Below are 13,515 nucleotides of genomic sequence, written 5' to 3'. Positions count from 1 at the left end.
TTTTTTCCTAAAGGGGAATGAACACAGTGTCTTGCCCTAGTTCCAATGTGTTTAATTGTCTCCCCTGTACTTTGAAATCAAGTTTCCACTGTACGTCTCAAAAGTTTGGAACCAAATAACCATAAGCAGTGTTTTGCTCATGCGCTAGGGCTTTTTGCTGCCCCACTCCCACTGTAGGGCAACCTCCAGAATAGTGTACAGTAGGGTAGCCTGCACTTATTTATTTATTTATTACACTTATATACCGCCCCATAGCCGAAGCTCTCTGGGTGGTTTACAGCAATTAAAAACATTACAAACAAATATACAAATTTTAAAACATAAAAACAATTTAAAAACATAGTTTAATTTTTTTAAAAAACAATATAAAAACACATGAGACTGGGGAGGAATTTTTGTGTGGGAAGTGCCTTCTCATAACGGGGTTGTGTGGAATCCATATACGTGGCTAACTTCACTAGAACATGACTTGATGATTTGTTTGTTCTTTTTTAGAATGGCCACAGGTGGCAGATATTTCAAGATTTGCTGGGAACAGATCAAGATAACCTTGATTTGGCCAATGTTAACTTAATGTTGGAACTCCTGGTCCAGAAGAAAAAACAGCTGGAGGCAGTAAGCTTTTTTCCTTTCTCTCAATCAATACATTAAGGAGCATTCTTTCTGGCTCAGTGAAATCCTAATCCAAAGCTGATGTCGTGACCCTTTCTTAGCATTGTGATGCCAGGTTCCTTGTTATATTTATTACATGATACCATTATAATATATGTTGTAAATGACCACCCACCTGGTAACTTGTGTGGTGAGTTATTATCCTAAGTAATCAGGTAGGGATGCTTGGAACTGAAACAGATGTGATTGCCTTGCTTAATTACTTGTTGGGAGCAGGAAAGGGGAATTCAGTAAAAATTCTTGGGGGTTAGTGTCTTTAATAGGCTTTTGTATTTTTATTGCAAGGCTGAAATAATGTATCAGCATGATGCAGTAAAGCAGGCTCACTCTATCATGAAAGTCCAGCCCAAAAGAAAGATAATGGGCAACTACAAGAAACTTTATGAATGTGTTTTTGTTGCTTGCTCTTGGGGTTGTTGAAATGGCTTCTTGTGATCTGGTGAACTGGGACACCCAATTGCTGGGCTACATTCAGATTGCTGGGCTTAGTGCTGCAATAAATGTGTATGATTATTGGGATTTGGTCTGAAAACTGCAGTTGCAAAGTATGAAAAAAAACCCATGAAACCTCCACCGCCATTGTTTTCACCTTTACAGAGCCATTGTTCTTCTGCTTCTACATTAGCATCATTTGATCTTTTTTTGAGAAGTCATTGCTTGTGCTCTTCCCCCCAACTGCATTGCTGTGAACTGATATACATATAGTTAGACATTGTTGCGCACTAATGTGCATAAATGCTTGGCTTTAAGCGCCATTAAGCTTTTTAAAAAGCTCGCTGTCTGCTAATGCATCTTAAAAATATTTTGAGGTCTCTTGTGCACAGATTCATATTATTTTATCCCAAATTTCTTCAGTAGAGCTCAAAGTGGTCTTCATGGGGTTACCAGGAGGTCCCGTATCCAGGCACTGAGCAATCTCAAAGCTGCTTAGCTTCAGGAAGTGTTTTCAAGGGATATGAAAATATGAAAAATATTCACTTTGCCTGCCCCCCACCAGGTGTGGTTGATGTTGGACTAACAAGTAATAAATGGAGATCTGGTGAATTGGGTTGGAAGTCTGATGTGGTATTTTTGAACTGTATAACTTTTCTCCTTGAATTAGTCTTCAGATAAAAATGAAAGAAAGTGGAATAAGCCTGCATTAGAGATATCTAATTATTTGGAAGCTATGGGGGGGAAATTGTTTTTCCCCCCTGCCCCGGAAAAATGGAAATTCTGGTAAAAATGGAAAAATATGCAGTGCTTGATTTTTTTAAAGTACTCTTTACAAATGGAAAGTCACTTTGTTACTTTGAACAGGGTGGATAAAAATCAATGGGTTTTAAAAAAAATCTTTTTATTTAAATTGCTTTTTAATTTAAATCAGATTTCAAAATATTCTTAAAACAATTAGTAAAAAAAGTGCCTATGTCAAAGATATCATCATGAATACTAATTATATAATTTCTAATTCCATGAATATGTTAACAGCAGTTTATGGAGATATGATCAGTCCTATTCTGCAGGAGGTGTACGTGTGTGCTCTCTCTCCTCTCTCGCAAAGATAGAGAAGGGCAATGCATAGAGAATTTGGGGAGGTGGAGTAGATCTGAACAAAGAGAAGACAACTAAATTGGCAATCCAGCTCTTAACAGCAGCAGCCTCTTCTGCAGGCCTAGAGAGAATTTCTTCTTCCTTTGGACTAATTCATTCTAAATTGAGAAATAAATTGGGAAATGAAAAAACAGAAATAAACAAGGAAGACAAAGGTGAAAGTAAGAAGAACACCAACAAACATACCAAAATATAATTCTCCATCTTTGGAGATGGCAGGTGTTCCCACCACTCACCATATGCTCAGAGGCACATGTTACCAAATTCTTCCAAGCTACACAGGAAGTGGATTGTACTGGGTCAGGTCTCCTGCTCTCCTGGTACATTCATTGTAGCTGCCCAATTTCCCTGCTTTTTAAAGTTTGATAGAGATGTCTGTTGGCTATAGATACGTTCTTAAATCACAAGGGTTTTTGCCTGTCAGTGAATTCATTAAATTTATATCCCACCCTTTGTCCCAAAGGACCCCAAGATGGCAAACACATAGGCAATAAAACTCTTCCAACTCTACCCTTTTAATGTCCTGTTCACCAATTACTTAGGGAGGTGGTGGGCTCTCCAGCAATGGAGGCATTCAAGAGGCAGCTGGATAGCTACCTGTCGGGTATGCTTTAACTTGGATTTCTGCATTGAGCAGGGGGTTGGACTTGATGGCCTTATAGGCCCCTTCCAACTCTACGATTCTGTGATCTAAAAAATCTTTAAATAAAATTATTGTGTATTTTGAAAATTATTATATCTCCTCCAATCTTTCATAGTGTCAAGCACTGAAAGCACTCATTTTGATAAAAAGCTGAAAGAAAGGAGGGGCGTGGGGGAACCAAGACTCAATAAATACTTCATGAAATTTAATCAGTCTCATTTTCTCTATTACTATCAGTTTCTCCTTTGTGTTGCTGTATACTTTCTCCCACTCCCAGTTTTTTGAGGCCAGAAAAAGGTTCTCCAGCTATGCCAGCAAGTGGAATCTTTTAAGCAAAGAAGACACTAAATCCTTCCTTCTCTTGTATCAGAAATGCATTTAGAATGTTAGAAGAGCTTTGCTGGATCAGGCCAAGGACCCATCTAGTCCAGCATCCTGTTTTCACAGTGGCCATCTGGATGCCTGTGCGAAGCCCAAAAAAAAGCACATGAGCACAAGAGCATCTCCCCTCCTGTGGTTCCCAGAATATTCAGAAGCATAGTGCCTCTGACTATGGAGGCAGAACATTGCCAGTGTGCAACTCAGGGCTTGCTTGTCCTCAGTGTGCACAAATTGTAATGATCTGATACTGTCCGTAGTCTTAGGTAAAAATCTTCCTGGTTTTTTGAAATCATTTTGGGCAAGTAAATATATGAACACCTTGTCTTAAATATTTTATTCATCATTCTAAAAGAAAACATTTCATATCCTACTTTTTTCAGTTTTTCAGAGGAAAAGTTTTTTTCCCTCTGAAATGTTCCAGTTTTATTCCAGGCCTTCACATCGCTACATTAGAGTATCAGTTCCTCTACATTATGACCAGTGTGTATACAACCTCCACTATCAGATTATTCCCCAGGATCTCTTTAGGTAATTGCATCATGGTCTTTCAGCAGCATAAATTCAACTACTTGGGTGCAGAGGAGAAGTGTTGATATAAAGAATATTGGGTTGGTGTAAATATTGCTTATAATAGATAAGGAGTCAGTGCTGAGAATACATGTTCCTAAACCAATGCTGCTCCACTTTGTGGAGCAAATTCCCTCCAACCAAGGTTTCCTTAATGCCATCTAAATGCTAGTAGCTGGCTAGTACCTACTAGATGTGGTGGGGCTGCTAAGAAGTAACAGGTGTAGCTAGTGAGAAGTCACACAGTGTGGTCAAGTTGTTCTGGTTTTCTGCCCATTCAGAGATATTGCTTATTTTACAAATAGTTAACATCCAGCTAAACTGAAAAATATCTTACTTTGGTTCAGAAGGGGTCCCTGCTACTATAGTTGCTTCTCTGCTGGCAGAAAAGCTGTGTGGCCCCTAAAGACAAGGAGATCATTGCCACTGGCGTACTGAGAAGGAGGCAGTATTCTACCAAATCAAAGTGTGATGCAGCCTATATGGCATGAGCATAACCAGGGCATCAGTACTGAGATCACCCTTGCATGTTGCTGTGTAACATGTATAAAGTCCATACTACACCTTCTCACTGTACATGTTTTTGTAAATAGTTTCATCTGTAGTAATTTAGCAGTGCCTTACATGCATTTTTTCAAACAGAAAATATTTTTATATTCCTTAGCTATTTTAATTTTTTTGCACTGAGTCCCATTTTTATCGCTACCCTTCTGTTCCAGGAGTCTCATGCTGCCCAGCTACAGATTTTGATGGAATTCCTGAAGGTTGCCAGGAGAAACAAAAGAGAGGTAACGTAACTTGCGTAATATCACTTACTTGATTTACTACTATTGAAACCTTTCCGTCACAATCTTTTTAATAATGCTGGCTGGCATATCACTTTGTATTCTTAGAGGTGTGGGTGGGAATCTTTCACAACAGAATATTTGAAACATGGATTTGAAGGACTCTATATCATGTTAACTGTGACAGATGATATTTGTTTTGTGTTTCAACTTGAATCGGGTGTTTCTTTTACTTTTAATATGCTGAGAGAGAAGACTGTCAAGGAAAGTGTATTTGTTGGCAGTTACACCAGCTTTTTGAAGTAAGTTACAGCTGGGACTAGAATTGGGCATAACTATTATTTTTATATTTGTAGTAAAGTTTAAAAAATGTTAAGGTGAAAAGCCTGTTGTCTTGTACATAAGCTGTAGATTCTGGGATGAATGCTTTTTTATATTTCCTGGTGAACTAATATTATGATAGACTGAACCGCTTTTTACAAAATGTAGGATGGGGGAAAGAATATCAGTGTTGTGCAGGAGTAGTCAATACTGCTGTCCAGAGGCCCAATATCACCTGGAGGGCCCATGTTGACTCTCCCTGGTTTATTGGATTATATAGAACATGAAGGTTTGCTGTAACTGAGTTAGCATGGGGGAGAAGGTGTAGACCTCACAGGTTGCAAGCATACTTAAAGTAGGCTTGGCCTGTTAGGTGAGGGGAGGGAAGTTACCCAAGATGGCCATTGTGAATGTTTGCCCTCATTTATTTATTTTACAAAATTCATATGCCACTTGATTGTAAGAAAACCTGTAAGTGCTTTACAAGAAACATTAAAATTATCAATAAAAACAGTTAAAAGGTAATTAACACATTTAAAAGACGATTAAAACAGTAGTAAACTCGGAAGAGATTAAAACACACCACATCTACATGTCTGGAGAGGCTTTCCTAAACAGAAATATTTTAAGCAGGCACCAAAAAGAAGACAGCAAAGGTACTTGTCTGATGCCAATAGGCAGGGAGTTCTAAAGTGTAGGTGCTGCCACACTAAAAGACCGATTTCTTATAAGTGTAGAAGTAGTATTATATGGCATCTATAACAGTGCCATTTCTGCAAATCAAAGTGCTCAAGTGGGCGCACGTGGGGCAAGGTGATCCCCTAAGGAAACCCGTCCGAAGCTGTTAAGGGCGTTATATATACCAATAGTAACGCCTTGAACTTGGCCCGGTGACAAATTGGCAACCAGTGCAGATCTCTGAGCAGAGGTGTTATATGACGATGGGGTCTTCTGTCAAACACGGTGGATTCACAGCAGCTAGCACCTAATTGACAGATACCAGATGCCGGCCAGACCATAAATCTGCTAGGCAGGAGGAACCAGGGGCCAGCCAGCGTGTTTACAGTTTGGGAAGCACCAAAGGAGGATGCAGGGGAGTCAAGTCCTTGAGGTAGTCCAAAGGTCCAGAAACCAAGAGATCCGATCAGGCAGGGCAGGGTCCAAGGCATGGGTCAACAGGGGAGCCGGAGCAATATCTGCAGCAAGGCTTCATGTTGACTCTAGCAAGAAGTCTCCCTTAGCTTCCAGTATTTTATGCTCGGCGTTCGAGGCCAGGTGCTTCCACTCAGCCTGTGTTCTTGCGAGCTCTCCTGCTCCTTAATCGAGCTGATTGCCTTTGCTGCTGCAACACCTGTTGGCGTCTTCTCTCTGCTGGGAAAGTGGCAGCCTCTTGGTCGCTTCCTGACTCTGACAGGCGGGCTTCCTCAGGGGCTTGCCCCTGGTCTTGTGAAGGATCCTGAGCTGTATCTTTGCTTGTCCCCTTTCCTGGGTCTGCCATCTCCCATTCCTCTTCCTCCTCGGATGAGTCCTCTGAGGGGGGCATGACATCTCCCTCCTGTTGGCAATTGTGCCACAGCATTCTACGCTAATAGCAGTTAGTTAGCAAGGTAAGCCCCACGTAGAGTGCACTGCAGTAATCTCGTCTTAAAATCAGCAGTGCCTGAACTACTGTGGCAATGCTCTCCTGGTCCAGCAACAGTTGTAGCTGTCCTACCAGGTAAAAGGCATTTATAGCCACTAAGGCTATCTGGGCCTCCAGTGACAAAGCTGGGTCTGGAAGCACCCCCAAATTGTGTACCTGCTCTTTCAGGGGAGTGCAGTTCTGTCCCAGGGCAGACAGTTGACCAATTTGTTAGACATGGGAAACACTCACCCACAGTCCCTCAGTCTTGCCAGGATTCAAGCTCAGCTTATTTTTCCTCATCCTTCCCATCACTCCATCCAGGCCCTGGTCCAGGGCCTGCAAGGCCTCTCCTGATTCTGATATTATGGAAAAGTAGAGCTGAGTGTCATCAGTGTACTGATGGCACTTTGCCCCCAAACTCCTAATGACTGCTCCCAGCAGCTTCATATAGATATGAAATAGCATTGAGGATAAAATAATCCCCTGTGGGACCCCATAGCATAACTGCCAAGAACCACTAGAACACAGTGCCCCCAATTCCATTCCATGGAGCCGATCCAGGAGGATCCCATGGTCAGTGATACTGAAAGCTGCAACGAGATCAAGAAGCAGGAGCAAGGTTGCACTTCCCCTGTCCTGCTGTCTGTAAAGGTCATCCACTAGGGTGACCAAGGCTGAGTCAGTGCCGTGGCCAGGACTGAACCCAGTTTGGAATGGATCTAAATTATCTGTGTCGTCCAAGTATGTTTGCAGCTGCCCGTTGTGACTCTCTCCACTCTCTTTCCCCAGGAAGGGGGCATTCGCGACTGGTTGATAGTTATTCCAATCCAAGGGGTCCAGGAATGGTTTCTTTAGGAGCGGCTGCACCACCACCTGTTTCAAGGCAGCAGGGACCACACCACAGTTGACCCCGCTATCTGTGGCAGAGCCTGTTCTTATAGTAAGGCAGGGTCTGGACCATACCACCAGCTCAGCCAGCAATCAACCAATACCCCACCCTGCAGTCAGCCCCCAAACGCTCTTACCTGCAGGCAGATATATCACAGGACAAACTGATGCAGGCAAAATACATGCACACACACTTGCTGGCTGAGAGAGTGAGCCAGGATGGTGCCAGTCAGCCCTTCCCTGTTTAGTCCTCCTGTAGGTCTGCTCTCCTTAAGACTGAACCAAAGAAAGTTGGTTAGTTTAATTCTGTTAACTGGTCTCAAAGCACACTGCCACTTGGTGCATTACTTTACCTCAGGCTCAGAGTACTGATTGGGAGTAGTTATTCGAGAGTTCTGTTATCTGGGCTTTCCAGTCTCCGCATTGTTCCTTAAAAGACTGGAAAGCTCAGAGTACACTGTGCCAAAAATAAAGCAGAATTGTGGAGCAATTGAACCTAGCAAATTTTGTAGCCCAATCCAAACTGGGACTGCAGTAGTGGGCAAGGGGTTAAAGCTTCCCAACCTTCCTACCAAGGTCTTTATTTGGAATGGAGCCTCTTATGTATGCTGTTTCCTCTAACAACAACACGCTGTCCCACAAACAGAACAATTTAGCTAAATGTGTGAATGATGTCATGTCAGGGTTGCTAACGATGTCATGTCAGGGTTGGTGAAGAATCTAATGATTCCAAATGAATCTTGAAACTAAGAGGTTTGCTGCAGCATGAATTGGTGGTGGAAAAATATTTTTAAAATATCACTGAAATATATTCTGGAATAATTTAAAAAACATGAACTTCCCTCTCCAGGCCAACTCCCCCCACTCCCGATTTTTTCCCAACTGGATAAAATTCTTAAATAGGAGGATGGGACCATTTTTCTGAAACAAATGCTGATGAAAGTTAAAGAGGAAAGCACAAAGGCAGGACTACAGCTGAACGTCAAAAAGACTAAAGTAATGACAACAGAAGATTTATGTAACTTCAAAGTTGCCAATGAGGACATTGAACTTGTCAAGGATTATCAATACCTTGGCACAATCATTAACCAAAATGGAGACAATAGTCAAGAAATCAGAAGAAGGCTAGGACTGGGTAGGGCAGCTGTGAGAGAACTAGAAAAGGTCCTCAAATGCAAAGATGTATCACTGAACACTAAAGTCAGGATCATTCAGACCATGGTATTCCCAATCTCTATGTATGGATGTGAAAGCTGGACAGTGAAAAAAGCAGATAAGAGAAAAATCAACTCATTTGAAATGTGGTGTTGGAGGAGAGCTTTGCGGATACCATGGACTGCGAAAAAGACCAATAATTGGGTGTTAGAACAAATCAAACCAGAACTGTCACTAGAAGCTAAAATGATGAAACTGAGGTTATCATACTTTGGACACATAATGAGAAGACATGATTCATTAGAAAAGATAATAATGCTGGGAAAAACAGCATGGAGTAGAAAAAGAGGAAGGCCAAACAAGAGATGGATTGATTCCATAAAGGAAGCCACAGACCTGAACTTACAAGATCTGAACAGGGTGTTTCATAACAGATACTCTTGGAGGTCGCTGATTCATAGGGTCGCCATAAGTCGTAGTTGACTTGGAGGCACATAATAACGACAGTCACAGCTGTAGGATAAGACTTTTCACAATGGGCAGCTTTTTCTTAACAGCTCATCCCAATAGGTTTGGTGTGAAGGATCTCTCAAGGACACAAGAAAACTAAAAGGTGTGTGGCAGTGGATTTTTTTTATTTCTGAAGTCACTTTTCAAAAACCAATTAGCTTTTCCTGGATGGATTATGCAAATATCCAAAACATCTACAACAATATATATCTGCATAATAAAAGTTAAACCTCCAGTCAGTACATTAGAGAAGCTTAAAAGGGTTAACTTTGAAAAGTTAGTATTAAGAAGCCTGGGAAGACACCAAGGTTCACCTGGCATCGTCAAAATGATAGCTAATGGTCTAATGGAAGTGGAGAGAGCAGGTAATAGTGAGACAGTAAGAAAATAGTTCTGAAGGAGCTGTGGTAAGCTGGTGTCTGTTTCAGTTTCAGTATAATGGCTCCTAGGCTGCAGAAGATAAGGTAGTAGCATCCTGTAAAACTGCCAGGAGGATTGAACAACTAGGAAAGACCTGAGTTGTGCCTTCTTCACCTGCTTCTGAAAAGAAAGAACTGGGTTGACTTGGAGAATAAAGTCTTCTCAGGTGATATCAGTTATGGCTTAGATCCCCTCCTTCAGGGTAGCAGGTCAGTTTAGGAGTGTATCACTGTAATGTCTATTTATTTAAGTGAAGCTCAGTTTTCAGTTTTAATGCTTAATTATATGACAGTTGAAAGTTTCTACAAAGCATGCAGCAGGGATTTTAGCTGATCTCGTGCTCTTTTCCATAAGCATTCAAGCAGTTGTTTGCATTTTCAGCAATATGGCATTAAAATGCTTCCGAGCTGATCACATAAAACTACAGTCACAGTAGCTTTCCTTTGGGGCTTTAAAAATCCCTTGTGTGGTTTTGGGAAGATGTTCATAAAAACAGGGGAGGATTTGATGCCACTCCTTAGAGTGTAGTCTAGAGATTTTTTGCATTTGTCACCTAGTGGCAGCCATTCAGCGAAGCTTCCTAACTATTTCCATCTCATTTGGTCACTATAAGAACGGTAACTTTAAAAACTGGTGCTAGAGCTTGATTTTTCCTTCCTTCCCATCCTGGCTTCCATATGTGACTTTATTATTGTATTTTTTACTTTGGTTGAAAATTGCTTTGACACTTTTTTTAAAGTGGAAAGCAATGTTATAAACCTTAATAAGCATGAACCAAACCTTGTGTGTTGTGTCTTTTAGAAAATGTAAGCCTCTGGGTAGGGACTACCTTTGTACTGATTTTTGTAAGCTGTTCTGGGGAGCTTTTTGGCTAAAGAGTGAGGTAAAGCTGCAAATACTTGATTATACCAACCTCCTATCCTTTGTAAGATGCAGACAAAAAACCCCAATCCAGCACTCCCACTGGTGTGCCCACACAGCTCCAACGTTGCAGCTGCCTTGCCTCTCCACCTCCCAGTAAGTGGCAGTGTTGGCACTACCGGTGGGCTATTGCTGAGGCTCTGCCAACTGGTCAGACTTGCTGTTGGAGACAGAGCAGGATTACAAATTGGTACAAGATCTTTATAATGAGAATCTTCAAGTACCAGTTATTAAAAGTGGGGAGTAGTCTGTGTGTGATGCATTTTGTCCTATAAAGAGCAATAGCTGCAGAAAGGCTTGTTTACTCACTCACACATCCTCTCTCTCACACATACTCTTACCTTTTTTGTACTGTTACCCTTCCTTTTCTAGTGGTGGGTTTAGGAGTGTTCACACATTACATTCAATAAATGTATCATCTGTGTACCCGTGTACACAGCAGTTGAGCTGTGTGCTTGCACAGTTATTCACATGCAACATTTAAAAAGATGTACAATCTCTAGTCTACACAGATTTGGTGCCAGCAGAAGGTAATAGCTTCAGTGACACTTAAATGCTTGCTCCTTCGTTTGTCCTTCTTGCCTTTACTTCCCACACTTCTCTCCTTCCCACCCAGCCCAGATATTGCAAGAGACAGCTAGTATCTTATTCAAGACACGCTTGATCCTCCTCAGTGTCTGGGCACAGTCCTATGCAAACCTGCCTGGGAATAAGAGTAATTGAAAATTATAGAACTTCTTAGTAAATGTGAACAGGATTGTTCTGGCAGGACTTGGAAGTGGTTCTTGCTGGGTCTTCCTCCCTTTGTTCAGCCCTTTCCCACCTCCAGACTTCCTGTCTCTGTTCCCCCTTCCCTTTCCTCAGTCTCCCCTGCTCTGCTCAAGCTGAATTTTAAGTTTTTTCTCTGTCCCTTTACTCTGTTCATCTTTCCTGCCTATCTTGCTTCTATCCATGGGTATGAAACCACTCACAATCATAGCCACATGGACAAATGAGTAAGACCTACATGCAAATAGAAAACAGCTTTTTCTAGAGAAAAGCTACCTGTGAATAATATAACTTTGTTATTTATATATCTATATCTACATGATTTTCTAATCTGTGCCAAAGAAAGTCTTATGGCTTTGTGTGTTTTTTGGTTTGGTTTTCTGTTTGAGAGAACTAGCTTTACCAGAATATCACCCATTTGATCTTGTTCTGAAATGGGGGTGAAGGAAGGAGTTGTTGTAAGGACAATGAAGAATCCAAATAACTTAGATCCTTGACATTTTAAAATAACTAAACTATTCAGGGAAAATTGTGTCCTGCACTTGCATGGTTCTGGTTCTTGAAATATAAAGTGGTGGAGGTTAATACCTGGGGGATTAACAATAGCTGTGGTCCTCAGGATATTACCATGTGTATGCCCCATTGAAACCAGTGGTATAAGTAAGCATTCTTTGAGGATGGCGTCAGTACCTAAGCTGCCTTGTTCTATAAAAGGAGAATTGTAAGGCTATGTGTATTCTGTGCTTTAAAATGTAACATTTTGTTCCTCAAAAAGCTGAATTTTATTATTTATGCTAACTGAACAAACTTGTTTGTTTCCCCCTAATTCTGGTCTTGCCAATCATGGGAGAGCTAAGGACATTGAAGCCAGATCTGCCCCCAATTGTTCCAGCTCAATTACTCTTGTTTAACCCTCAGTCAATAGAAAATTGACTGTACCAATCCAGTACTGGGATAAAATGTACCCAAACAAAGCCATACAAAATAAATAACAGGTAGCAGTGATGAAGCATGGCACCATTTGCAAGCAGTACGTAAATAAAAGATCATGCCTTTGAGACCTTCCCTTTTCTGGTAAAACAGAATAGTGACTCATAAGTCATCCAAGGTTAACAATACCCTAAAATGTAAAGTACAAAAATTTACACATTTGGTAAATGACTACATGTATTTTTGAGCATGAAACATTGTTCCATCAACATATATACATATATATATATATATATATCATAATAGTACACTACTAAAGATTTATGAATTTACAGCAGCAACAGATGTTACAGACTTTGCAAGCATAGCATATGCTACCTGAGCAGCCTATGTACAGTCACCAAATTTCATAAATGCTTGAGTAGATCAGATAGAACAATTACATTAGCATATTTTTGCTATGATTTTCCATTGTTGCATTGACTGCACAGCTGATACCGTCCACTTTCCTTGGTGGCAGCAGCAGCAGCAGGCTGCACCACTTCTAATGTGCCACGTAATCAACTATCTAGATCCAGATGTGCTAGGAAGAGCTACCATTTGGGATGTTGACACCATTATGGGTCATTCAGCTTCCAAAAATATAAGCATTTAAACAGGCAATATCCCCTTTATTTGAAAAAAGAAGAAAAACTACCATTGTTTGCCATTTGATCATGCACTTTGGATGTCAGGGCCATCTGGTTGCAGGTGTTCAAACCACCTTTAATTTTATTAAAATAAAGCAGCCTTCCCCAAACTGATGCCTCAGATACTTTGGATGGCAGCTCTTATCTTCTCTGATCATTGGCCATGCTGGCTGAGTCTGAATGCCGTTGTAGTCCAAACCATCTGGAGAGAACCAGGTTGGAATCGGGTAATAAAGAATGATCCCTGGCTTGGAATCTTGTTCTGAGATTGCGGCAGTTCTGCATATTGAAGAAAGGAGAATCTCTGTCTTCCTTTTCTTGGCACATAAGTTAAAAGTGCCAGACATAACTTACAAGTGCCAGCCCTTCTTAAAAACTAAACATGCTGCTGTTGATGACACTTCTGAATTCTGGGCAACGATGTCTGGGAGAAATTTCTGGTTTGTTTTCCAGTGTGCCAATCTGAGTCAGGTTTTTCTTAGCTAATTCCCTGGTCAGTGGCACACTGGTGAAGATGTTATTGGTTGCTGTATTCTGTCCAGACCCCTGCAAATGTATTGCTAGTTTCTCAACCACTGTTTCATATTGTTGGGGCACCTTGTTCCTTCCTCATATGTGTCTTTATCGTGAACACAGGGTCTGCAATTG

The 13,515-nt window shown here is 41.1% G+C and overlaps 1 protein-coding gene across 4 annotated transcripts in view; it reads left to right on the top strand.

The window, feature by feature from the left end:
• The window catches only part of COP1 (COP1 E3 ubiquitin ligase), a 215,337-nt gene that overhangs the window by 31,653 nt on the left and 170,169 nt on the right, over positions 1 to 13,515 (top strand). For all 4 annotated transcript variants that reach the window (XM_061634174.1, XM_061634172.1, XM_061634173.1 and 1 more), the window contains 2 exons: positions 496 to 615; positions 4,576 to 4,644. In XM_061634174.1, the coding sequence (XP_061490158.1) occupies positions 496 to 615; positions 4,576 to 4,644 (189 nt within the window). The remainder of the gene's footprint in view (positions 1 to 495; positions 616 to 4,575; positions 4,645 to 13,515) is intronic.

The sequence above is a fragment of the Rhineura floridana genome, chromosome 6 (assembly GCF_030035675.1).
Source record: "Rhineura floridana isolate rRhiFlo1 chromosome 6, rRhiFlo1.hap2, whole genome shotgun sequence".
NCBI lineage: Eukaryota > Metazoa > Chordata > Lepidosauria > Squamata > Rhineuridae > Rhineura > Rhineura floridana.
The sequence above is the reverse complement of the archived record's forward strand: the minus strand, read 5'-3'. Positions and strand labels throughout refer to the sequence as shown.